This window comes from Bufo bufo, chromosome 1, assembly GCF_905171765.1.
Source record: "Bufo bufo chromosome 1, aBufBuf1.1, whole genome shotgun sequence".
Lineage (NCBI taxonomy): Eukaryota > Metazoa > Chordata > Amphibia > Anura > Bufonidae > Bufo > Bufo bufo.
Genome location: NC_053389.1, coordinates 318,955,892 through 318,983,483, shown reverse-complemented (window position 1 = coordinate 318,983,483; position 27,592 = coordinate 318,955,892). Strand labels below are relative to the sequence as shown.

The 27,592-nt window shown below is 41.9% G+C and overlaps 1 protein-coding gene across 2 annotated transcripts in view; it reads right to left on the bottom strand.

Annotated features, from left to right (window-relative positions):
• The window catches only part of LOC121008936 (histidine--tRNA ligase, cytoplasmic-like), a 115,212-nt gene that overhangs the window by 28,694 nt on the left and 58,926 nt on the right, over window positions 1–27,592 (bottom strand). For both annotated transcript variants that reach the window (XM_040441765.1, XM_040441775.1), the window contains one exon: window positions 24,707–24,805. In XM_040441765.1, the coding sequence (XP_040297699.1) occupies window positions 24,707–24,805 (99 nt within the window). The remainder of the gene's footprint in view (window positions 1–24,706; window positions 24,806–27,592) is intronic.

The following is a 27,592-nucleotide window of genomic DNA, read 5'->3' as shown; positions in this document are numbered from 1 at the left end:
TGTGTAGTGAATGACCCCCAATACAGGGGGTGGGGGTCGGCATCTTGTTTTGTAATGGCAGCGGGGCCCAGGGCAGTCACTGTATTCTACTACACTGGGCCCCGCTCAATGTTGTAATCATATAGGCAATGTTAAACTGTAAATTCATTCATCCAGGCTGTAGTACGGTATTTACTACTAACTGCCATAGCAGGCAGGAGGCCGGGCGGGCGGCGGCAGCGTAACTCACTACGTCACGCGCCATTTTTATTGGTACCATTTTTGGGTACATATGATTTTTTGATGATTCATTATGGCACTTTTTTGGGGCAAGGTGACCAAAAAATTGCTATTTTGGCACAGGTTCTTTTTCATTACGGACGTAGCAATACCCAATATGTATTTTTTTATTTATTTTTTCAGTTTTATACAATAAAAGCATTTGTGAAAAAAAATGTTTCTTTTCTGAAAGCTATTTTTTTAAATTTTTCTGCTGATCGTCTTGTGTAGGGGCTAATTTTTTGCGGAAAGAGTTGACATTTTTATAGGTAGCATTTTTGAGTACATATGATTCTTTTGATCACTCAACTTATTAAATTTTTTATGGAATTCACCTTAGGGGTTAGATCATGTGATATTTTCATAGAGCAGGTTGTTACGGACGTGACGATACCCAATATGTCTACTTTTTTCATGTATTTTAGTTTTACACAATAAAAGCATTTAAAAAATAATAAAAATCATGTTTTAGCATCTCCATTTTCTGAAAGCCATATTTTTCATATATTTTTTGGGCAATTGTCTTATGTAGGGGCTCATTTTTTGAAGGAAGAGATGATGGTTTGATTGGTACTATTTTGGGTTGCATAAGACTTTTTGATCGCTTGGTATTACACTTTTTGTGATGAAAGGTGACAAAAAATTGAATTTTTTGCACAGTTTTTATTTTATTTTTACAGACCTGGAGATACTGAACATGTCTACTTTAAAAAAAATTATTGCAGTTTTACACTATAAAAGCATTTTTGAAGGAAAAAAAAAATCATGTTTTAGTGTCTCCATTTTCTGAAAGCCATATGTTTTTTACCTTTTGGGCGATTGTCTTATGTAGTGGCTCATTTTTTGTGGGAAGAGATGACGGTTTGATTGGTACCATTTTGGTGTGTGTATGACTTTTTGATCACTTGGAATTACATTTTTATAGAGCAGGTCATATCAGGTTTTATTTTAAATACAATTTTATGGTGAGGGGGCTTTTTTTTTCTTTACTTGAAACTTAAATTTTCCTTTTATTATTAAAAAAAAAAAAAAAACACAGTTTTTTTACTTTTTATTTTTGTCCCACTGTGGGACTTCACCTTTTCAGAGTTTGATCCCTGTTTCAATTCAGTACAATACATTCTATATTATACTGAATTGAACTGTCAGCATCTTACACAGTAAGATGGATCTCCTGAGCTTCCGTAGCTGGCAGGCTCTGATGCCTGTGTAAGGCATCGGAGCTGCCATGGCAACCATCGGCCCCCTGCCTCTGCAGCGCAGGGGGAGATGGAGTCAGAGGGAGCCTCCTCCCTCTGCAAACCCCACACGTGCCGCGGTCAGCGCTGACTGTGATATGTGAAAGGGTTAATCTGCTGGCATCACCGCATACAGCAGGGGCCCGGCTATCATTAACAGCTGGGCCCCTGCTGTTGATCGGGCAGATGCAGCTCCTGCACCCGCCCAATCACATCACGTACATGCACATGAGGATGTGGCAAGAAGCCGCATTCCCTCACGTACATGTACGTGAGAATGCGTAAAGGGGTTTTCTGGGATTTCAATCCTCAGGATAGATCATTAATATCGAATCAGTGGGGGTCCTAGACCCCACCGATCAGCTGTTTTGGCCCGCTGCTGGCATTGTAAATTATACAAAGGATGGATCCAGAGGCAGAAGGCTCTGCCCACTGTAGTGGCTCCAGGATACCGTGTAGTGTTCCAGGGTACTTCATCATTTAAGTGAATGGGAGCTGAGCTGCTGTATACCAACACTGGAAACTATAAAGTAGATGGAGCTTTCCATCGAATGTATAGTTTACAGCGCTGGTAGCTGGCCAAAACAGCTGATCAGATACCCACTAGATTTTGATGACCTATCCTGAGAACAGGTCATCAGTATATAAGTCCCGTAAACCCCCTTTAACAAACTACCCAGTTTATTATTATAGAGAGCATCGGGCGGCTGAAATGACTTCTAGGCACAGAGGCAGGCCAGCCAGTATCCTCTTTAACCTGTGACTCGCTTTCTTGATTTTGCTGCAGGAATCCCCATAATCAATCATCTTGCTGCTGCTGTATGACTGTGTTCCTGGCTCACAGTCCAAGAGAGCCCTAGTCCAAGGCCTGTGCCAGTCAGCAGGAAACTCAGTGTCTCCAGCAAAAACTGTCTGAGGCACACACTGGGCAACTGGCTACTACTGAAAAAAAGTCTGTTGCTGGAGTTTCAGGGATTTGCAAACAGGTGTCTGGTAATATTTTCATGTAGCTGTAAAATGAATTTTACTGGTGGGCTCAGACACTGTGCTGCCCTGTGGTATTTAGTTTTGCTGGAGCAGTATATTGTGCTGCACTGTGGTATTTAGTTATATTGGGGCACTATTTTGTCCTACACTGTGGTATTTGTTTCTGTTGGGGCAGTATATTGTGCAGCACTGTGGTGTTTGGTTCTGCTGGGGCAGTATATTGTGCAGCACTGTGGTGTTTGGTTCTGCTGGGGCAGTATATTGTACTGCACTGTGGTTCTTGGTTCTGCTGGGGAAGTATATTGTACTGCACTGTGGTTCTTGGTTCTTCTGGGGCCGTATATTGTACTGTACTGTGACGTTTGGTTCTGCTGGGGCAGTATATTGTGCTGTACTGTATCGCTGGTTTCTGCTGGGGCAGTACATTGTGCTGGACTGTGACGTTTGGTTCTACTGGGGCAGAATATTGTGCTGGACTGTGTCGTTTGGTTCTGCTGGGGCAGTATATTGTGCTGTAATGTAGTGCTGGTTTCTGCTGGGGCAGTATATTGTGCTGGACTGTGACGTTTGGTTCTACTGGGGCAGAATATTGTGCTGGACTGTGTCGTTTGGTTCTGCTGGGGCAGTATATTGTGCTGTACTGTAGCGCTGGTTTCTGCTGGGGCAGTATATTGTGCTGTACTGTAGCGCTGGTTTCTGCTGGGGCAGTATATTGTGCTGGACTGTGACGTTTGGTTCTACTGGGGCAGAATATTGTGCTGGACTGTGTCGTTTGGTTCTGCTGGGGAAGTATATTGTGGTGTACTGTGACGTTTGGTTCTGATGGGCAGTATATTGTGCTGGACTGTGTCGTTTGGTTCTGCTGGGGAAGTATATTGTGGTGTACTGTGACGTTTGGTTCTGATGGGCAGTATATTGTGCTGGACTGTGTCGTTTGGTTCTGCTGGGGCAGTATATTGTGCTGTACTGTAGAGCTGGTTTCTGCTGGGGCAGTATATTGTGCTGTACTGTAGCGCTGGTTTCTGCTGGGGCAGTATATTGTGCTGGACTGTGACGTTTGGTTCTACTGGGGCAGAATATTGTGCTGGACTGTGTCGTTTGGTTCTGCTGGGGCAGTATATTGTGCTGCACTGTGGTATTTGATTCTCCTAGGGTACTTTTTTGAGCTACATTGTGGTATTTGGTTTTGCTGGGACGGTATATTGTGTTGTACTGTAAAGTCTGGTACTGCAGGGAAAGTACATTGTGCTGCTCCTCTGGATAGATCATCAGTATCTGATCAGTGGGTGTCCGACACCCGGGACCCCTGGCGATAAGCTATTTGAGAAGGCAGCACCGCTTACAGTGGTGCCGCGGCCTTCTTGCAGCTTTTTCTAGGCTAGTGACAATATGTTCATGTGTCACGTGGTCTAGGACCAGCTGAGCCCCTTAGACATCCTACACCTTCATGGTCAGAGGCCTGAGAAAGTGAAGCTAGCGCGAAATGGCCATTTACTCGTTGTATACTGCATCCTTGTGATGACTTTAATTTTTAAGAGAACTATGAAAGTCGTGCAGTCACTGGTTGCTACGGGAAACACATACAGCTTTTCTTTTAGACAGTTTTATACTTTCTGACAGAGTAGAAAGACTGGATGCACAGGTGAAGCAGGTAAAAGCATGGAGATGTGGCCATCTCATGTAGGTGGTGTTTGACCTGCGTCAGTTGTTCTGTGTATTCTTCCACTTGTGTGTCAACTCATCTCAACTCAGACACACTATACCCCCCCCCAAAAAATGCGTCTTATAGTCTGAATGCTAATTACTTATTTTTAGAGTCTGATCTGAGGTGTGATGAAAAATATTTTTTCCTTATTTTCCTACTCTAATTTTTGGGTGCGTCTTATAGTCCGGTAATACGGTAATTCCATCACAGTTACTAGTATTTGTATGTACAAAACTAAATAAGTCACATCACATTTTAGACCTATTTAAGAAGTAAATGGACCAAAAAGAATAATTCACTGTGGCTAGCTGTGTCAGGATTCCAGCTCAACGAAGACGTGTGGCTTATGAAGTGGCCTAAGCAGCGACAACATTTTGGTACAAACAGTAGTTGGTGAAGGGCTAGATAAGTGTCTAGCCATGTACCAAATTTAATATACTTTACAGCGTGTACCACTATTGAAAATTTTGTGTTCTTTAGACTGTCTAGTTTATGCTGTCAGCATTTTAAATAAGAATACTAAACCTGCAGGAATGAATTCCTGTGTTGGAATGGCAAAATCATAATACCAGATATGACCACAAGATGGCAATCTAACTGCTTGTAAAATAAAAACAAATAGGATGGTTGTGATGAGATACAATTTTCTAATTAGTACACAGCAACTCTTTTATTTATTATGCATTATTTATCTAAGACTTCACATTCTAAAATCTGCCTCGTCCCATAATCTTACGTCCTTATGTACCATCACACAACTAAAGCAAATTTCAACAACAAGGCGACTAACGTTTTCAGTATGTTTCTTTGTTTCACATTCAGGCTATATTCTTATAGGCAAAAGTGGTCACAGATTTAACATGGAAAAATATGCTTTTTCTGCAGCATAATCCACATTGAATATGCAATGAACAGTTACATGTAAGAAACAGTGGACGTGGATCCACTGTTTTATCAACTAAACCAGGGATGCTCAACCTGTGGCCCTCCAGCTGTTGCAAAACTACAACTCCCAGCATTCCCAGACAGCCTACAGCTATCAGCATACGGCAGGGCATGATGGGAGTTATAGTTTTACAACAGCTGGAGGGCCGTAGGTTGAGCATGCCTGAACTAAACGATTTGGCTTTGGGCTTGACTTAGAGAGTGTTATCCTGCCACTCCCCTGGTTTCCACACTTTAACACCTGTACAGGAATCTGGCCGTTACTGCAGGGGAGACACTAGGCAGCTACCTCTTGAAATAGTCCCAGTGCAGTTTGACCCATGGGGGTTAGAGACTCTGGCACAAAGCACCAAGGGATCAGACAATACTCATAGTCAGGAAACAGTGCAAGGTCAAAGCAGGCAGAGTTCATGCGAATATGTAAAACAAGTCCAAGGTCAAGGCTGGCAATGGAGGGTCAATACAGTAAACAGGTAGAAATCAGGACAGGTAGCAGAAGGTCACAGTAGGTAAAAAGAAAGTTCAATACATGAGCAAGCAGACTGAAAAGCACAACTTCACAAGGACTAGCAAGCTAGAATACCTAATTGCTTAGGCAAGGAAGTGAGGTCAGAACCACAGAGTTATATCAGAAACTGATAAGCAGTTAGAGGCAGCCGTGCAGCAGCACACAGAGAAAGGAAATATTACAGGCTATAGCTACTAGGGATCTAACGATTATCAGTTTTACCGATATTATCGGCCGATATTCAGGATTTTGACAGTTATCGGTATCGGCATCTATTTTGCAGATATAGCGATAACGTATTGGGAACACAGTTCGCGCTGCTCTCAGCGCTCTCCGTGTTCCCTCAGCAGCACAGGGGAGAAGGAAGCAGTGTCTCCCTCCCCCTGTGCTGCTGCTGCCGCCAATTAGAGGAGAGAGGACAAAAGAAGGGGAGGGGCTGTGGCCACCGCTCCACCAATGAAGATAAGTCTTTCATTAATTCATATACAGGAGGCGGGAGCTGGCTGCAGAATCATATGGCCGGCTCCCGACCTCTATGAGCTGTAGCTGCGATCTGCGGTAGTTAACCCCTTAGGTGCCGCGGATCGCAGCTACCGCTCATAGAGGTCGGGAGACGGCTATGTGATTCTGCAGCCAGCTCCCGCCTCCTGTATATGAATTAATGAAAGACTTCTCTTCATTGGTGGCGCAGTGCGCCCCCCCAAGCCCCCCAGTATTAATCATTGGTGGCGCAGTGCGCCCCCCACCCCCATCCCAGTATTAAAAACGTTGGTGGCGCAGTGCGCCCCCCCCACCCAAGCCCCCCCCCCCCCAGTATTAATCATTGGTGGCAGTGGTCACAGGATCCCCTCTCTCCTGCTCCTCCGATCGGAGCCCCAGCAGTGTAAGCCTGGGGCTCCGATCGGTTACCATGGCAGCCAGGACGCTATTGAAGCCCTGGCTGCCATGTTCAGCTCCATGCTGCTGTGTGCACAAAGCACAGAGCAGCAGGGACAGTGTGAGATCCTATTCACCCTGATAGATCTCTATCAGGGTGAATAGGACAAGGGCTCTAGTCCCTAAGGGGGCTAAAAGTTAGTAAAAAATAAAAATAAAAATATTAAGTATAAATGAAAAAGAAAGATTTACAAAAAAAAAAAAAAAAATACACGTTAACAATAAACATACATTTTCAACAGATTTGTGTAGGATTTTTTTTTTTCAAAAATGAAAATTCCCAGAATATCGGTATAAATTATCGCCTATCGGCCTGAAAGTTCACAAATTATCGGTATCGGCCCTAAAAAATCAATATCGGTCGATCCCTAATAGCTACTAGAGATGGGTTGTTGATCCAGGGAGTTATTCTGATTGCCTGATTGGAGTCGGGAAGGAATTTTTTTTCCCCTAAAGTATGGAAAATTGGCTTCTACCTCACAGGTTTTTTTTGTTGCCTTCCTCTGGATCAACTTGCAGGATATCAGGCTGAACTGGATGTATTTTTTCAGCCTTATAAACTATGTTACTATGGTAGTGAATGCAAAAATGGGAGTAGTAGTTTTACAATGAGCAAATTTCCTAATAATAAACATAACAGGGATGGAAATGGGAGGACGAAGTAACATTTCCATTGATTTCAATGAGAAAAAATATGCAACCTGTGTATACATGGCTGTGTCTTTTTCTGAAGCTTGAGAAGTAGCATGTTACTTCTTTCAAGGGTATTAGCAGCGTTCTCTATTGGTCAATAGGGAACGCACAAGGGTACAGCAACTGCAGCGAGAACAGAGCCTCTAAGCGTAACAACAACACCCCCATTGCTCCTAGATGCTTATTTGCATATATTAACCCCTTCTACCCCAGGCCAGTTTTCACCCTTCTGCCCAGGTCATTTTTTGCAAATCTGACATGTGTCACTTTATGTGGTAATAACTTTGGAACACTTTTATTTATCCAAGCCATTCTGAGAATGTTTTCTCGTGGCACATTGTACTTCATGATAGTCATAAATTTGAGTCAATATATATCACCTTTATTTATGAAAAAATCCAAATCCCAAAAATTTAGAAAAATTTGCAATTTTGTAAATTTCTATTTTTCTGCTTTTAAAACAGAAAGGGATACCTCATAAAATATTTATTACTTAACATTCCTCATATGTCTTCTTTATGTTGGCATCATTTTGGAAATGTCATTTTATTTTTTTAGGACGTTAGAAGGCTTAGAAGTTTAGAAGCAATTCTTAAAATTTTTTATCAAATTTCCAAAACCCACTTTTTAAGGACCATTTCAGGTCTGAAGTCACTTTGTGAGGCTTATATAGTAGAAACCCCCCATAAATGACCCCATTGTAGAAACTACACCCCTCAAGTTACTCAAAACTGATTTTATAAACTTTGTTAACCCTAGGTGTTCCACAAGAATTAAAGGAAAATGGAGATGTAATTTCAAAATTTTACTTTTTTAGCAGATTTTCTATTTTAATCCATTTTTTTCTTTAACACATCAAGGGTTAAAAGCCAAACAAAACTCAATATTTATTACCCTGATTCTGCGGTTTACAGAAACACCTCACATGTGGTCGTAAACTGATGTAAGGGCACACGGCAGGGTGCAGAAGAAAAGGAACGCCATATGGTTTTTGGAAGGCAGATTTTGCTGGACTGGTTTTTAGATGTCATGTCCCATTTGAAGCCCTCCTGATGCACCCTTACAGTAAAAACTCCCAAAAAGTGACCCCATTTTGGAAACTAGGGGATAAGGTGCCAGTTTTATCGGTACCATTTTTGGGTACATATGATTTTTTTGATCATTCAATAATTTTTGCACAGTTTTTATTTATTTATTTTTACAGCGTTCACCTGAGGGGTTAGGTCATGTGCTATGTTTATAGAGCAGATCGCTACGGACGTGGCAACACCTAATATGTATACTTTTTCTTATTTATTTAAGTTTTACACAATAATAGCATTTTTGAAACCAAAAAAATATGTTTTAGTATCTCCATAGTGTGAGACCCATAGCTTTTTTACATTTTTGACTGATTGTCTTAGGTAGGATCAAATTTTTTTGCGGGGTGAGGTGATGGTTTTATTGGTACCATTTTGTGGGACATACGCCTTTTTGATCGCTTGGTGTTGCACTTTTTGTGATGTAAGGTGACAAAAATTGCTTTTTTTGACAGTTTTTATGATTTTTTTTTATGTTGTTCATCTGAGGGGTTAGGTCAAGTGATATTTTTATAGAGCTGGTTATTACGGATGCGGAGATACATAATATGTATACTTTTTATTTGTTTCACATTAACACAATTAATTTGAAAGAAAAAAATGATGTTTTAGTGTCTCCATGTTCTGAGAGCTATTTTTTTTGAGCAATTTTCTTATGTAGGGTCAAATTTTTTGCAGGATAAGGCGACGGTTTTATTGGTACCATTTTGTTCGTCATGCGCCTTTTTGATCGCTTGGTGTTGCATTTTTTGTGATGTAAGGTGACAAAAATGGCCTTTTTTTGACACAGTTTTTATTTTTTTATGCTGCTTATCAGAAGGGGTGGATCATGTGATATATTTATATAGCCGGTCGTTACGGACGCGGCGATACCTCATGTGTGTTTTTCCTTTTTTTTTCTATTTTTTATTATGAAATCTGGGGAAAGTGGTGTTTTTTTTTTTTTTTTTTACTTGAAACTTTATTTTATTTTTTATTAAAAACACTTTTTTTTTTTAAACTTTATTCCTGTCCCACTCTGGGACGTCAACATTTGGGGGTCTGATCCCCTCTGCAATGGATTACAATACATCTGTATTGCAATGCATTGCCTGTTAGTGTATTACACAGAGTAATACACTAACAGGTTGCCTAGGAGACCCAGCCTGAGGCTGGATCTCCTCGGCTCCCGTAGAAGGCAGGTCCTGATGCCGTGCAAGGCATTGGGAAGCCTCTGCTTGGCATTGGGCTGCCTTGCCACCCATCGGGTCCCTGCCACAGCAGTGCGGGGACTCGATGGGCTCCCTCAACTGCAGCAAACCCCTTTTATGTCGCGGTCAGCGATGACCGCAGCATAGAAGGGGTTAATCCGCTGGCATCGCTGTAAACAGCGATGCCGGAGGATACAGCAGGGGCCCGGCTATCAGGGACTGCCGGACCCCTGCAGTGATCGGTGCTCACCACTCTGGTGCCCGCCCGATCACCATGATGTACTATTATGTCAAAATGCGGGAAGTCACTGACTTCCATGACGTAATAGTACGTCACATGTCGGGAAGGGGGTTAAACTTAATTTTCTCAATAATGTGGCATGGGACCAACACAGATGCCTTCAGCTGCCAAGTGCACATGCAACAGGTCAGCCAGTTTCATAGGTACAAATCTGCTGACAGATGTCCTTTAACAAGTCTACTCCACACACTGCTGAAAAACTGATCACAGATTTGTTGAAGATATCCTCCACCGAGTTCAATGGGGAAGTCAGAATCTGCAACAAGACCGAGGGGTTCATTTGTTAAGACCGCATTTCAGACGCCATCTCCTACATAACGTTGGTGTATTCATTTAGGCCATTTTCTATGCCTAAAACAGGCATCAATCCTTTGATGCTCCCATTGTGAAATTTTTCCACCAATTTTTGTCTTTAGGTGTCCAACAATTATGTGTCAAGATATGATCTTAGCAGTCACAATAGTCACATCATTAACATGTCATGGCTGAAGACCAGGAAACAGAAGCAGAGACCATGGGAACATTACAATAAGAGGTAAGTGAGCAGTTTTTTTTTCTTCTGATTTTACACATGAGAAAAATCCACATGATTAGACAATGAATAGAGCAGTAGGGCACACTGTAGTTCATGGAAAGTTGGGCAAGGACTATGCACACTGCCACTAGTGGTTCTCCTCTTTTTTTTAACAAAGCATGTGTAAAGCCCCTATCACACAAGCCAGTTTTTCATACAGGTGCAATTCGTGAATTGAATGCATTGTACTCGCACTGAATCCTGACCCATTCATTTCTATGGGTCTGTGTACATAAGCATTGTTTTTCATCCATCTCTGCGTGACGCGAAAATGGCAGCATGTTATAAATATACATATGGGAAGTTATCGCTGGAGCTGGCAGGGCAAGATGGTCTCTAGACTCCAGCAGCCATGGCAGCAATGAAGCAGGAGGTCACAAGGTAACAAGAGCTTGCAGGTTCTTGCCCCCTCCTACTTCTGCTGCTACAGACTCACAGGCACCTCCACCACCATGAGCAACAGTAATAGGGTGTTTTGTGTTAGCTTATGCCAAGATAGGGGACGGAGACTGAAAAGGTGACATATCTCACTGTGTCCCTATGCAGTGGGATAAGTTGTAGCCTTCTTTGGGAAAACTCATGACATATACCTCCAATGGAAGGCTCCAAACTTGATGTGACTCGAGCAGTGATGGCTAATCTCCGGCACTCCAGCTGTGGTCAAACTACGACTCCCAGCATGCTCCATTCATTTCTATGGAGTTCTGAGAACAGCCAAGCAAGTGTACATCTGGGGAGTTGAAGTTTTACCACAGCTAGAGTGCCGGATATTAGCCATCACAGGACTAGAGCCTAAGTTCATTAACTTTTCTGAGTGGATAATTATATTTTTAACAGGCAGATAAATTACCTGAAACTAAATGTCATGAATAGGTGACGTGGCTGTATGTCACTGGTGATAAAAAAGGGCTAATTTCTGTAGGAAAGGCCACTTTTATAGATAACACACCTAGATGTGGGTTCTGGACTACGTGGCCGGAGCAATAGGGGTACATCTCTTGGCCAGTGCAAAGTGTGAGATTTAACACCCAAGCCTGGATTTGTATTGCCTTCAAAGAACATCTTAGGCAGGTTGCTGGCTCTTATAGAGACCAGCTATGTATGGAGATATATTTTTATCCCATGGAGCATTGCCAATTAATCTCCATACACAGCTGGTCTCTATAAGGAGAGCCAGTATCTTGCCTAAGCTAAATCCAAGGCATCAAACTCAGCAAACCAGAATCCTGGTCTGTACTGGTGAGGAGCAACACCCCAAAACAGCTGTCTATGGATGGATATTTGGCTTGGTTATTTACCTTGTCATGTGCCGAGGTTTGTTAAAAAGTCTTTAGCTCATTGGAAGCGACTTCCAAAAGTTGGCGCTAGTGAGATGGTTCTCTTTCCCTGGGAGATACAAAAAGTGAATGTCCTCCATGCACTAGAGTGGGGGAGTTGCAGGACGATCAGCTATTTAATGTTCCTCGCCCCCTCCCATTACCTACTGTCCGGTAGTAACACACACTTGGATTTGCAGACTGAATTGGCAGGTGCGTTTAAAATGGAGTAAATGGAGATAGATCATCCCCTTGCAGATTGTCACGGCTGTATGTGAGCAACAAGAGCATACACTGTAAATAGAGCTACTGACCGGACCCAAACTAGGGAGGATAAAGGGTGACCCCTGTCAGACGCTCAAAGCTCTCCCTATGCTGCTAAAGCACATGCCCGGATCCGAATGGTGGAGCGAGGCATGCCCGCGTACCTAAGACTGATGACCACTGTAACCCCTACACTAGTGGAAGGGGCACGGCCACCGGTGCCCTGCTCAGTATATGGAGGGAACCGTGGTCGCCTCAGATCCAGTCAGGAAATAAACAGATACACAATAATGTCTGCACACTTAGCTGAAGGAGCTGCAGCAGCAGAGAAGACGGATCCAAGGACAGCTGGCAATATCCGGAGTACTTGCTGCAGCAGAACACAGGTCCAGTGAAGTGATAGCTTACAAGTGAAGATACTCAAGCAAGAGCTACAACTCAAATGAGAAATATAATCCACACCCTACAATAGGAGGAGGGGTGATTTAAAGGTAGGGAAATCAAACGCAGGAGGAACAGCTGGGAGGAAGGAAACAGAAAGTAAAGACCTAATCACAGGGGCGGAGAAACAGAGCAGTGAGAACTCCTCCCAGCTCTAGTAGTGACATCATCACAGGGGTGGGGAAACAGAGCTGTGAGAACGTCCCAAAGCTCTGGTAGTGACACAGATGTACGTACCCATGTCATGATCTAGGACAGCGTGTACATGACACTGGCGCCGATCAGCTCTGTAGTAAACCAATCAAGGCTTGTTTAAAAGGTCTTTTACAGTAGGTGAATGAACATCCATACGAACAATCATTCACAACTTGCCGTATTCGACATTATGTCAAGTTCATACGTTTCCATTACATCCCCTTCACATGATGGAATGTGCCGCCCACAAACGATAAATTTTAATTATCGTTCCACTGCTCGAAATGCTTACACTGGACTATTACTGGATCATTTGACCATAATCACCCAGTGCCAAATCCCCTAATACCCAGAGCATGATGGAAACTGTCGTTTTTAACAGCAGCAAGAGAGGTACAGCCTGCAGACCTCTGGTTCACATGCATGGAGGAGCAGAAAGTTGGGTGACGTGCTGAATGATATCATTCATATCCCTGGGTTGATGGGTTATTCATATAACACCAGATTCTTATCCCTCACAAGCTAATATCACTTTCTGCTGTGCTAGTCTGTGGGGTTGGTTCAGCAACCAGAAAAGCTTCTCGTGACACTTGATGTATCAGCTCTCACAAAAAGCGAGCAGCGGGTGTTATCTCATGGGAGACGATATCAAGAGATTGATGAATACACCGCTTGGATTAAGAAAAAAAATAAGGTAGAGACTTTGTAGCACAGATCAATGTGTACTTTATCACAATGCAGCTGATGGAATATTATGCATCTCTTGCATCATTACAAGTGCGCTCAATCATTACACACTTCAGCCGGCCCGCGCCGAAGATTAATACCTGCCCTGCACAACTTAATCTATAGCAGGCAGATCTGACATTAATTTGTGGCATGCCCACGTTGTACTGAGTAATAGTTATACCTTATAATGATGAATTTCTGATGGCTGCCTTGTTATCAGAAAAGGTCTCTGCATTCACCGGAGGTGATTTATTCCCCTACTCGGAGATACACTGCAGGGTACTGTGAATGCAGCCGAAGAGAAATATGAAGAGATTATAATGCATGCACGTAGTGCTATTGGCTGGTCTCATGCATATTCTGATGGCCTCCTTCACCTAAACCATCAAAGTCTTCCTGCATCAGTGACAGATATATTGTGTATACATGAAAAACACAATAGCTGTGGTCATCTGCAGACATCCATTGAATCACAATGAGCTACCAGTGAAACTAACATGATGTAAAAAGGTGGAGCCCTGTTACCGTGCACAGGTACTAAGAATAGAAAATGACCCTCATTCAAGAGTCAGCAATCCCGACTAGTCAATTTAACCCCCCCCCCATTAACACAGCTATTCTGGAGCATCTCTTCTTAACTCCTTAAGGACACAGCCTTATTTCACCTTAACCGCCTCCGGACCGCCTAACGCAGGATTGCGTTCCGGAGGCAGTCGATTCATTCCTCCTAGACGCGCCGGCGCGTCATCTCGCGAGACGCGAGATTTCCTGTGAACGCGCGCACACAGGAGCGCGCGTTCACAGGAACTGCAGGTAAACAAGCTCATCTACAGCCTGCCAGCGGTGATCATTGTAGACTGTAGATCCGATTTTTTTTAACCCCTGAAAGGTATATTAGACGCTGTTTTGTTAACAGCGTCTAATATACCTGCTACCTGGTCCTCTGGTGGTCCCTTTTGCTTGGATCGACCACCAGAGGACACAGGCAGCTCTGTAAAGTAGCACCAAACACCACTACACTACACCCCCCTCCTGGTCACTTATTAACCCCTGATCACCCCATATTAGACTCCCTGATCACCCCCCTGTCATTGATCACCCCCCTGTAAGGCTCCATTCAGACGTCCGTATGTGTTTTGCGGATCCACGGATCGGATCCGCAAAACACATACGGACGTCTGAATGGAGCCTTACAGGGGGGTGATCAATGACAGTGGGGTGATCACCCCATATAGACTCCCTGATCACCCCCCTGTCATTGATCACCCCCCTGTAAGGCTCCATTCAGAAGTCCGTATGTGTTTTGCGGATCCACGGATCGGATCCGCAAAACACATACGGACGTCTGAATGGAGCCTTACAGGGGGGTGATCAATGACAGTGGGGTGATCACCCCATATAGACTCCCTGATCACCCCCCTGTCATTGATCACCCCCTGTCAGGCTCCATTCAGACGCCCGTATGTGTTTTGCGGATTCACGGATCCGCAAAACACGGACACCGCCAATGTGCTTTCCGCATTTTGCGGATCCGCACATTGCCAGAACTATATAGAAAATGCCTTTTCTTGTCCGCAATTGCGGACAAGAATAGGACATGTTCTATAGGCTCTACAAAAAACGCAGTGTTTGCCCGATCAGGCCTGATCTTGTGCGCACACTTGAGTTCAGTCCGCCCCACCGCAGTGACAGAAATTTTCTTTTTCTGATCACTGCAAAAACACCGTAAAATCGCTGCGGCGCTATAAAAAGATCACTTTTGAGGGGCATGGCGAGTTCATAGAAGATTTTAATTTTTTTTGTCACAAGTTAGCGGAAATAGATTTTTTTTTTTATTGTTTTTTATTACAAAGTCTCATATTCCACTAACTTGTGACAAAAAATTAAATCTCACATGAACTCACCATACCGCTCACGAAATCCAAATGCATAAAATATTTTAGACATTTATATTCCAGACTTCTTCTCACGGTTTAAGGCCCCTAAAATGCCAGGGCAGTATAAATACCCCACATGTGACCCCATTTTGGAAAGAAGACACCCCAAGGTATTTCGTGAGGGGCATGGCGAGTTCATGTAAAATTGTATTTTTTGTCACAAGTTAGTGGAATATGAGACTTTGTAAGAGAAAAAAAAAACAATTTAAAAAAAAAAAAAAAACATTTTCCGCTAACTTGCGCCAAAAAAATAATATTCTAGGAACTCGCCATGCCCCTCACGGAATACCTTAGGGTGTCTTCTTTCCAAAATGGGGTCACTTGTGGGGTATTTATACTGCCCTGGCACTTTAGGGGACCTAAAGCGTGAGAAGTAGTTTGGAATCCAAATGCGTAAAAAATGCCCTGTGAAATCGTAAAGATTCTCATTGGAATTTGGGCCCCTTTGCGCACCTAGGCTGCAAAAAAGTGTCACACATGTGGTATCGCCGTACTCAGGAGTAGGGCAATGTGTTTTGGGGTGTATTTTTACATATACCCATGCTGGGTGAAAGAAATATTTCTGTAAATGACAACTTTTTAAAAATCTTTATACAAGTTGTCAATTTACAGAGATATTTCTCTCACCCAGCATGGGTATATGTAAAAATACACCCCAAAACACATTGCCCTACTTCACCTGAGTACGGCGATACCACATGTGACACTTTTTTGCATCCTAGGTGCGTAAAGGGGCCGAAAGTCCAACGAGTACCTTTAGGCTTTACAGGGTTGCTCACAATTTAGCCCCGCCCAAAATGCCAGAACAGTAAACACGCCCCACAAATGACCCCATTTCGGAAAGTAGACACCCCAAGGTATTAGCTGAGGGGCATATTGAGTCCATGAAAGATTTAACTTTTTGTCACAAGTTAGCGGAAAGGGAGACTTTGTGAGAGAAAAAAATAAAAAAAAAATTTCCGCTAACTTGTGCCAAAAAAAAAAAAACTTCTATGAACTCGCCATGCCCCTCACGGAATACCTTGGGGTGTCTTCTTTCCAAAATGTGGTCACTTGTGGGGTATTTATACTGCCCTGGCATTTTAGGGGCCCTAAAGCGTGAGAAGAAGTCTGGAATCCAAATGCCTAAAAATGCCCTCCTAAAAGGTACTCATTGGAATTTGGGCCCCTTTGCGCACCTAGGCTGCAAAAAAGTGTCACACATGTGGTATCGCCGTACTCAGGAGAAGTTGGGCAATGGGTTTTGGGGTGTCTTTTTACATATACCCATGCTGGGTGAGAGAAATATCTCTCTAAAATGACAACTTTGCATAAAAAAAAATGGGAAAAGTTGACTTTTACAGAGATATTTCTCTCACCCAGCATGGGTATATGTAAAAATACACCCCAAAACACATTGCCCTACTTTTCCTGAGTACGGTGATACCACATGTGTGACACTTTTTTGTAGCCTAGGTGCACAAAGGAGCCCAAATTCCAAAGAGTATCTTTACGATTTCACAGGGCATTTTTTACGCATTTGGATTCCAGACTTCTCACGCTTTAGGGCCCCTAAAATGCCAGGGCAGTATAAATACCCCACAAGTGACCCCATTTTGGAAAGAAGACACCCCAAGGTATTCCGTGAGGGGTATGGTGAGTTCATGTAAAAAAAAAATTTTTGTCACAAGTTAGTGGAATATAAGACTTTGTAAGAAAAAAAAGAAAAAAAAAGAAAAAAATCATCATTATCCGCTAACTTGTGCCAAAAAAAATAATAATTCTAGGAACTCGCCATGCCCCTCACGGAATATCTTGGGGTGTCTTCTTTCCAAAATGGGGTCACTTGTGGGGCATTTTTACTGCCCTGGCATTTTAGGGGACCTAAAGCGTGAGAAGAAGTCTGGAATCCAAATGCCTAAAAAATGCCCTGTGAAATCCTAAGGCCCCTTTCACACGGGCGAGTATTCCGCGCGGATGCGATGCGTGAGGTGAACGCCTTGCACCCGCACTGAATACCAACCCATTCATTTCTATGGGGCTGTTCACATGAGCGGTGATTTTCATGCATCGCTTGTGCGTTGCATGAAAATCGCAGCATGCTCTATATTCTGCGTTTTTCACGCAACGCAGGCCCCATAGAAGTGTATGGGGCTGCTTGAAAATCACAAGCATCCGCAAGCAAGTGCGGATGCGTTGCGATTTTCACGCACGGTTGCTAGGAGACCCGATCATTATTATTTTCCCCTATAACATGGTTATAAGGGAAAATAATAGCATTCTGAATACAGAATGCATAGTAAAACAACGCTGGAGGGGTTAAAAAAAAATTAAAAAAATATTTAACTCACCTTAGTCCACTTGATCGTGATGCCGGCATCTCCTTCTGTCTCCTTTACTGAACAGGACCTGTGGTGAGCATTCATTATAGGTCAAGGACCTTTGGTGACGTCACTCCGGTCATCACATGGTACGTCACATGATCTTTTACCATGGTGATGGATCATGTGATGACCGGAGTGACATCATCAAAGGTCCTTTACCCAGGTCCTGAAGAAAGAATACAGAAGGAGATGCCGGCTGCGCTATCAAGTGGACTAAGGTGAGTTAAATTATTTTTTATTTTTATTTAACCCCTCCAGCGCTATTTTACTTGCATTCTGTATTCAGAATGCTATTATTTTCCCTTATAACCATGTTATAAGGGAAAATAATACAATCTACAGAACACCGATCCCAAGCCCGAACTTCTGTGAAGAAGTTCGGGTACCAAACATGCGTGATTTTTCTCACGCGAGTGCAAAACGCATTACAATGTTTTACACTCGCGCGGAAAAATCGCGGGTGTTACCGCAACGCACCCGCACATTTTTCCGCAACGCCCGTGTGAAAGAGGCCTAAAGGTGCTCTTTAGAATTTGGGCCCCTTTGCGAACCTAGGCTGCAAAAAAGTGTCACACATGTGGTGTCGCCGTACTCAGGAGAAGTTGGGCAATGTGTTTTGGGGTGTCTTTTTACATATACCCATGCTGGGTGAGAGAAATATCTCTCTAAAATGACAACTTTGTATAAAAAAAAATGGGAAAAGTTGACTTTTAGAGAGATATTTCTCTCACCCAGCATGGGTATATGTAAAAATACACCCCAAAACACATTGCCCAACTTCTTCTGAGTACGGCGATATCACATGTGTGACACTTTTTTGCAGCCTAGGTGCTCAAAGGGGCCCAAATTCTAAAGAGCACCTTTAGGATTTCACAGGGCATTTTTTAGGCATTTGGATTCCAGACTTCTTCTCACGCTTTAGGTCCCCTAAAATGCCAGGGCAGTATAAATACCCCACAAATGACCCCATTTTGGAAAGAAGACACCCCAAGGTATTTCGTGATGGGCATAGTGAGTTCATGGAAGTTTTTATTTTTTGTCACAAGTCAGTGGAATATGAGACTTTGTAAAAAAAAAAAAAAAAAAAAAAAAAAAAAAATTATCATTTTCCGCTAACTTGTGACAAAAAATAAAAACTTCTATGAACTCACTATGCCCATCATCGAATACCTTAGGGTGTCTACTTTCCGAAATGGGGTCATTTGTGGGGTGTTTTTACTGTCTGGGCATTGTAGAACCTCAGGAAACATGACAGGTGCTCAGAAAGTCAGAGTTGGTTCAAAATGCGGAAATTCACATTTTTGTACCATAGTTTGTGAACGCTATAACTTTTGCGCAAACCAATAAATATACACTTATTGCATTTTTTTTTATCAAAGACATGTAGAACAATAAATTTAGAGAAAATTTTATATAGAAATGTAGTTTTAAAAAAAAAAAATTTACAACAGAAATTTCGATTAATAACAAAAAAAAGTAAAAATGTCAGCAGCAATGAAATACCACCAAATGAAAGCTCTATTAGTGAGAAGAAAAGGAGGTAAAATTCATTTGGGTGGTAAGATGTATGACCGCGCAATAAACCGTGAAAGTAGTGTAGTGCAGAATTGTAAAAAGTGGTCTGCTCATTAAGGGGGTTTAGGCTAGGGGAGCTTTGGTGGTTAAGGACCAGGCCATTTTTTGCTAATCTGACCAGTGTCACTTTAAGTGGTGATAACTTTAAACCGCTTTGACTTATCCAGGCCATTCTGAAATAGTTTTTTTGTCACATATTTTACTTCATGACAGTAGTAAAATGGAGTAAAAAATAATAATTTTTATTTATAAAAAAATACAAAATTTGCCCAAAATGTAGAAAAATTTGCAAATTTCCAAGTTTCAATTTCTCTACTTCTATAATACATAGTAATACCTACAAAATTGTTATTACTTTACATTCCCCATATGTCTACTTTATGTTAGGATAATTTTGGGAATGACATTTTATTTTTGGGGGACGTTACAAGGCTTAGAAGTTTAGAAGTAAATCTTGAAATTTCTCAGAAATTTTCAAAAACCAACTTTTTAAGGATCAGTTCAGATCTGAAGTCACTTTGTGAGGCTTACACCCAAAAATGACCCCATTCTAGAAACTACACCCCTCAAGGTATTCAAAACTGATTTTACAAACGTTGTTAACCCTTTAGGTGTTCCACAAGAATTAATGGAAAATAGAGATACAATTTCAAAATTTCACTTTCTTGGCAGATTTTCCATTTTAATATTTTTTTTCCAGTTACAAAGCAAGGGTTAACAGCCAAACAAAACTCATTATTTATGGCCCTGATTCTGTAGCTTACAGAAACACCCCATATGTGGTCGTAAACTGCTGTAAGGGCACACGGCAGGGCGCAGAAGGAAAGGAATGCCATACAGTTTTTGGAAGGCAGATTTTGCTGGACTGGTTTTTTTGACACCATGTCCCATTTGAATCCCCCCGATGCACCCCTAGAGTAGAAACTCCATAAAAGTGACCCCATCTAAGAAACTACACCCCTCAAGGTATTCAAAACTGATTTTAAATGTCGTTAACCCTTTAGGTTTTCCCACAAGAATTAATGGAAAATAGAGATCCAATTTCACTTTCTTGGCAGATTTTCCATTTTAATATTTTTTTTCCAGTTACAAAGCAAGGGTTAACAGCCAAACAAAACTCATTATTTATGGCCCTGATTCTGTAGCTTACAGAAACACCCCATATGTGGTTGTAAACTGCTGTACGGGCACACGGCAGGGCGCAGAAGGAAGGGAATGCCATACAGTTTTTGGAAGGCAGATTTTGCTGGACTGTTTTTTTTGATACCATGTCCCATTTGAAGCCCCCCTGATGCACCCCTAGAGTATAAACTCCAAAAAAGTGACCCCTGTTTAGAAACTACGGGATAGGGTGGAAGTTTTGTTGGTACTAGTTTAGGGTACATATGATTTTTGGTTGCTCTATATTACACTTTTTGTGAGGCAAGGTAACAAGAAATAGCTGTTTTGGCACCGTTTTTTTTTTTTGTTATTTACAACATTCATCTGACAGGTTAGATCATGTGGTATTTTTATAGAGCAGGTTGTCACGGACACGGCGATACCTAATATGTATACAATTTTTTTTTATTTATGTACGTTTTACACAATGATTTCATTTTTGAAACAAAAAAAAACATGTTTTAGTGTCTCCATAGCCTGAGAGCCATAGTTTTTTCAGTTTTTGGGCGATTATCTTTAGGTAGGGTCTCATTTTTTACGGGTTGAGATGACGGTTTGATTGGCACTATTTTGGGGTGCATATGACTTTTTGATCGCTTGCTATTACACTTTTTGTGATGTAAGGTGACAAAAAATGGTTTATTTAGCACAGTTTTTATTTTTTATGGTGTTCATCTGAGGGGTTAGGTCATGTGATATTTTTATAGAGCCGGTCGATACGGACGCGGCGATACCTAATATGTATACTTTTTTTTTATTTATGTAAGTTTTACACAATAACAGCTTTTTTAAAACAAAAAAAAAATTATGTTTTAGTGTCTCTATATTCTGAGCCATAGTTTTTTTTTATTTTTTGGGTGATTGTCTCAGGTAGGGGCTCATTTTTTGTGGGATGAGGTGACTGTTAGATTGGTACTATTTTGGTGGGCATACGCCTTTTTGATCGCTTGCTATTTTACTTTTTGTGATGTAAGGTGACAAAAAAATGGTTTATTTAGCACAGTTTTTATTTTTTACGGTTTTCATCTGAGGGGTTAGGTCATGTGATATGTTTATAGAGTCGGTCGATACGCACATGGCGATACCTAATATGTCTATTTTTTCCCTTTTTTTACTTTATTCGGGGAAAATGACGTTTTTGTTTATTTTTACTTGAAACTTTTAATTTTTGGGGGGGGGGGACTTTATTTTTTCAACTTTTTTTTTCACTTTATTTTTTGTCCTACTTTGGGACTTGAACTTTTGGGGGTCTGATCCTTTACAATACATTCCAATACTTCTGTATTGGAATGCATTGGCTGTATGAGTAATACTGTGTGTATTACTTATACAGCTTCCGGCCTGTGAGATCCAGGGGGATGGATCTCACAGGCTCGTCACCGGAAGGCAGCGCAGATGCCTCAGGAAGGCATCGCGCTGCCTTCCATGCCATCGGGTCCCCCCTACAGCCCCACGGGGACCCGATGGCACCACCGCCGCCCGCACAATAAAAAGCCGCAAACCGCAGGTCTGAATAGACCTGCGGTTTGCGGCGATCGCCGACATGGGTGGGGTCACGGGACCCCTCCGCGCATTTAGCCAAGGTGCCTGCTCAATGATTTGAGCAGGCACCGGCTTCCGATCATCGCCCGCCGCGCGGCGGTGATCGGAAATACACAGGGCGTTCAGGAACGCTCTGTGTCCCTAAACCCTCTATGCCTTTTGCAGTTCCTCTGTTATTCTTCCTACACATTTATGAATAAATTGACAACTGGGTCAGAGGAATGTGTCTCTACATATAATGAGTTTGTCAGCACTGAATGGACAGTGCCAGACTGTGCAGAGATACAACTCATAATAACCAGCTGTTAGTTTCTTAATGCATTTCTAAGAGGAATAAGTGAGGAACCCCAGAGTTCTAAGAAAACATATTCCAGAATAGTTATATTCTAAGGCAGGGATGGGCAAACTGCTGCTCTCCAGCTGTTGCAAAACTACAAATCCCATCATGCCCTGCTGTAGGCTAATAGCTGTTGGCAGACTGGTAATACTGGGAGTTGTAGTCTTACAACAGCTGTAGAGCCGCAGTTTGCCCATCCCTGTTCTAAGGAATACAATTATATAGCAGGGCTAGCTTTAGGTGGAGTCAGAGTTAGTAGAAATGTACCGATGCTAGCATTTAAAAATATGCACCATTAGTTATATGTAATTCATTTATTAACTTTCAGATAAATTTAGAAAAGTTTTGAAATGTTAATCGGAAATATATTTTATGTTCTATCAATCTAAGGCTCTTATTTATCAAAAAGTGATAAGAAGTGTTCTAGTGGGGATAGATACACAATTCTCACCTCTCCTGTATTCTCTCCTGTCCTTATACTATAAACAGTGATAAACAGGGTGTTCTAGTGGTGATAGAGAATCAGTTCTCACCTCTCCTGTGTTTTCTCCTTTCCTTATACTATAAACAGTGATAAACAGGGTGTTCTAGTGGTGATAGAGAATCAGTTCTCACCTCTCCTGTGTTCTCTCCTTTCCTTATACTATAAACAGTGATAAACAGGGTGTTCTAGTGGTGATAGAAAATCAGTTCTCACCTCTCCAGTATTCTCCCCCTGGCCCTTATACCAAGTATATTCATGCTGGTCCAAGGCACTTAGTTACAATGCCTGAAACTGTGCTGTACATGCTCAGTAGTAAGCTCCTCCTCTAAAGACCAGAGAAGGAAATTCACTATTGGGCCTGTTGTCAACTCAGAACTGCCAGACAGAATGGGAAGACAGCGTTAAAGGTACTGTACGGGAATAAGTAACTTTTCACAGGTGCTCACCATAGCAGAGGCAGGCTGAGGGCATGTGTGAAAAAGATACTTATTCCCAGACAACCCTTTCATGGCAAGCAGTTAATATAGTACTTTTCACATGTTTCTTTTATTCTTACTTAGACTTGTACACAATTCACTGCATTTCCAGGACATATAGTACAGACCAAAAGTTTGGACACACCTTCTCATTCAAAGAGTTTTCTTTATTTTCATGACTATGAAAAGTGTAGATTCACACTGAAGGCATCAAAACTATGAATTGACACATGTGGAATTATATACATAACAAACAAGTGTGAAACAACTGAAAATATGTCATATTCTAGGTTCTTCAAAGTAGCCACCTTTTGCTTTGATTACTGCTTTGCACACTCTTGGCATTCTCTTGATGAGCTTCAAGAGGTAGTCCCCTGAAATGGTTTTCACTTCACAGGTGTGCCCTGTCAGGTTTAATAAGTGGGATTTCTTGCCTTATAAATGGGGTTGGGACCATCAGTGGCGTTGAGGAGAAGTCAGGTGGATACACAGCTGATAGTCCTACTGAATAGACTGTTAGAATTTGTATTATGGCAAGAAAAAAGCAGCTAAGTAAAGAAAAACGAGTGGCCCACATTACTTTAAGAAATTAAGGTCAGTCAGTCAGCCGAAAAATTGGGAAAACTTTGAAAGTAAGGGCTATTTGACCATGAAGTTGAGTGACGAGGTGCTGCGCCACATGACCTGGCCTCTACAGTCACCGGACCTGAACCCAATCGAGATGGTTTGGGGTGAGCTGGACCGCAGAGTGAAGGCAAAAGGGCCAACAAGTGCTAAGCATCTCTGGGAACTCCTTCAAGACTGTTGGAAGACCATTTCAGGGGACTACCTCTTGAAGCTCATCAAGAGAATGCCAAGAGTGTGCAAAGCAGTAATCAAAGCAAAAGGTGGCTACTTTGAAGAACCTAGAATATGACATATTTTCAGTTGTTTCACACTTGTTTGTTATGTATATAATTCCACATGTGTTAATTCATAGTTTTGATGCCTTCATAGTCATGAAAAGAAAGAAAACTCTTTGAATGAGAAGGTGTGTCCAAACTTTTGGTCTGTACTGTACATATAGAGCTTTTCTAACTTTTTCTTTTTTGGAGGACAAATTCATAGATTTCTTACAATTATTTAGTGTATGGCAATGTTTCCCAGTTATTAAGTGCATAGTGCATTGCAAATTTACTTACATGAATTTAGAAAATGTCAGGAGTTTCAGAAATTCCAATAAACATGGTTTAAGTTCCATCTAAGTATCCTGATTACATGATAGTAAGGAAAAGTCTGATGTTTTCATTTTACTACAATAAATTTGTTACAACTAAATTATTGGCCATTTATGATGGAGTCGGAACTTTGGCTTACCGACTCTACATCCCTGTTATTTAGAATAGAGATGACTCGGGAGAGTTGACAAGTACTCTTCAAGTAGTATCATCCTTTAAAGTAGATAAATGTCACGATCATGAGTATACATTTACCTTGCCCAGCTTGTCAATGGAGGTGCACACCGTTCTGAATTTGGCATCTGGAACACCACATGTTAGGAGAATTCCATAGAGAAGTCTTCTGTCATTTACCTTTTGGAATCCAGAACATCTATTATAAGTACGGCAGAGTAAATCATGTATATGTGCAATAAATCATAGCAACAAATCAGCAAATAGAATTCCATCAACCTATTTCCTGAGGTTTGCCACTAAATATAATACTTCCCCCACATCAAGCAGTGGTGATATGTCCCTTGATTTTCTATCTAAGCTTTTTGGATGTTGAAGTCTGTTTGTGGACATTTCAATTAATTGCAAAAAGACCGTAATGAAAAGCAAAAAGTTTCTTCATTTTTTCGGCATGCTTTTGTAATCTCTCCGAACCTAAGTAGTTTGACAACGTTACTATTGTTTTTAACTAACACAGTAACACAACTGTTCACAGGTTGTTTATGGTATTGCAGCTCAGCCCAATTCAATTGAACAGAGCTGGACTCCAATACCTGACAACCCATGGACAGGTGTGGCATACTTGTGAAAGAAAGCAGCCATGTTTTTCTTATGCTGTACAACCCTGTTTAACCTGTTACCGACCGCCCATTGACTATACATGTCTGGGTGGTCAGCACGTCTGCACATATGTTTTAAAAATGTCTGTGCTGCAGATGCGTCCTAATTATAAAAATGACATAAAAATAAAACCCCATGTATAACTGAAAAAAGGCGCCAAAACTATTTACATAACCAAATGAAAAAAAAGTTATGGCTACTACAACTGTCCCTATATACAGTAGAACAGCTTCCCCTGCCTCCCTGCATTGCCAATAGCGAGCGCTTACTGCTCGCTCAGACATCTCTCCCGGCGGCTGGAATACAACAGAAGCAATCCCTGACTGTGCTGGCCGCGCTGATCAGTGAGAAAGGAATATAAATATATATTTGATCTACAGATATTAATGCTACTGTCCCCGCTAGATGAAGGAGCAGTGAGGGCAGCAGCCCAGCACGTCTTCCTGGTCAGTACAGCACTGCACTGTATTAGAAAGACGGATGTGCCTTAGCAACGCTTATTTAGAGAACTGCTAAGGGACATTTGTCGGCAAGTGTTCTAGTATAAATATACGATTTCTCTAAATAAACTAAATCACAAAGATGTTCCCTATCTCTGTTCCTACACATTAGCAAAAAACAAACAAAAACACTGGAAGAAAAGGAGAACAGTTTAAGATGAGCTGGAAGAAATATGACAGAATCACTATAGTGTGAAGATGGAGTCTCTGATCATTTGGAGTTGGACTGCATTGAGTCTAATACAATTATCCTGATATGTTTGTGCGAGACCTTGTCCATTTTTGTCTGATGGAATGAACAAAGAAACTTGTCTGAAATGTTTGTGGAAGACTTTGTACATGTTAACTGATAAACTGAAGAAAGAAGACTTGTCTGAAATTTGTTGTACAAGGTAATGTCACACTTATTTCAGAGAATCCTTAGGACTTGAAAATGAACAAAGAGACTTGCTTGAAATGTTTGGGCAAGAGAGTTAGGGCTCATTCAGACGGCCGTATGCTGTCCGCAAAAATACTGAATGCTATCCGTTTTTTTGCGGATCCGCAAAAAAACGGATCTGCAAAAAAACGGATAGCATTCAGTATTTTTGCGGACCCATAGACTTCAATGGGGCCATGTCCTGATTTTCACGGACAAGTATAGGACATGTTTCATTTTTTTTGCGGATCCGCAAAAAAACGGATAGCATTCAGTATTTTTGCGGACAGCATACGGCCGTCTGAATGAGCCCTTAAAGGGGTTTTCTCATCACAAAAATCTATGGTAAATCATATCAACATCTTCAACTTTGCAAATACTTTGTTTTGTAGATTTTATTTCTCTGTCTAGTTCTTTTGAAAATCCTGACCCCCTTATTTATTCCCGTTGCTACTCTCACACTAACTGCGGTGGCTGCGCAGGCGCGGTGCCCCCTCTTCTTGCTGCTTATACCTTCAGTCGAGCTGTTGGAAGCAAGCACGCATTGCTACCTGCACATGCGCCCTAGCTCCCGGCCGCAGAGCAAGTGAAATTAAGGAGGGCGAGGCGCGCATGCGCGGCCGCCCTCCATTCATTCATTCATATGAGAGTGCACTCCCCATTCATTCTTATGGATCACCAGCGCTCCCTCGCCATCATCATTCTATGGTTCTTCAGCTTGGATGCAGCGCTGGCAGGAGATGCTGTAACAACGCCTGCAGCGCTAGTCACAGATAGAACAGTGAAGAGCAGATCTTCACTGTGTGCAGGGCTATCGGTGTCTAGCGCAGCAGGTGTAATTACAGCATCAAATCTCGTCTGCCAGCGCAGAATTAGCAGAAAGAGCACAGCAAACTTAGTTTTTATATTTGTGAGGGTGATGATGAGTGGAGAGAACAAACAGATTGTGACAAACCACTTCCATGGCTTCTCCCAATCTGTGGCAGGGACACTCCAAGACTCCCTTAATATACAGTCTGACAATGATTTCTTGTTGGGAGCATGCACGTACAGAGGAAGGGGGGTCAGAGGGCCGCCTCTCATTGGGTTAAATACACTGTGATGAAATTGCCCACATCAAGCCTGAAAATGCACACTATACTGACTGAGAAATGCTGCAAATGGCTTGGTGAGGAAACCCCTTTAACTATTGTCTGTCAAGGTTATCTTGGGTTTCTAATTTATTGCAGATTTGGGAATTGGCTACTGCAAGGTTCGAAATAATAAAAAGATAAACAAGATATACTAAGTGACCCTTATTGATTGTATAAGCTGGCTACATTCCACCAGGGGGTGAAGCTCTTTGGTTAAGGCTCCATTCACACGTCCGCAATTTCGTTCTGCATTTTG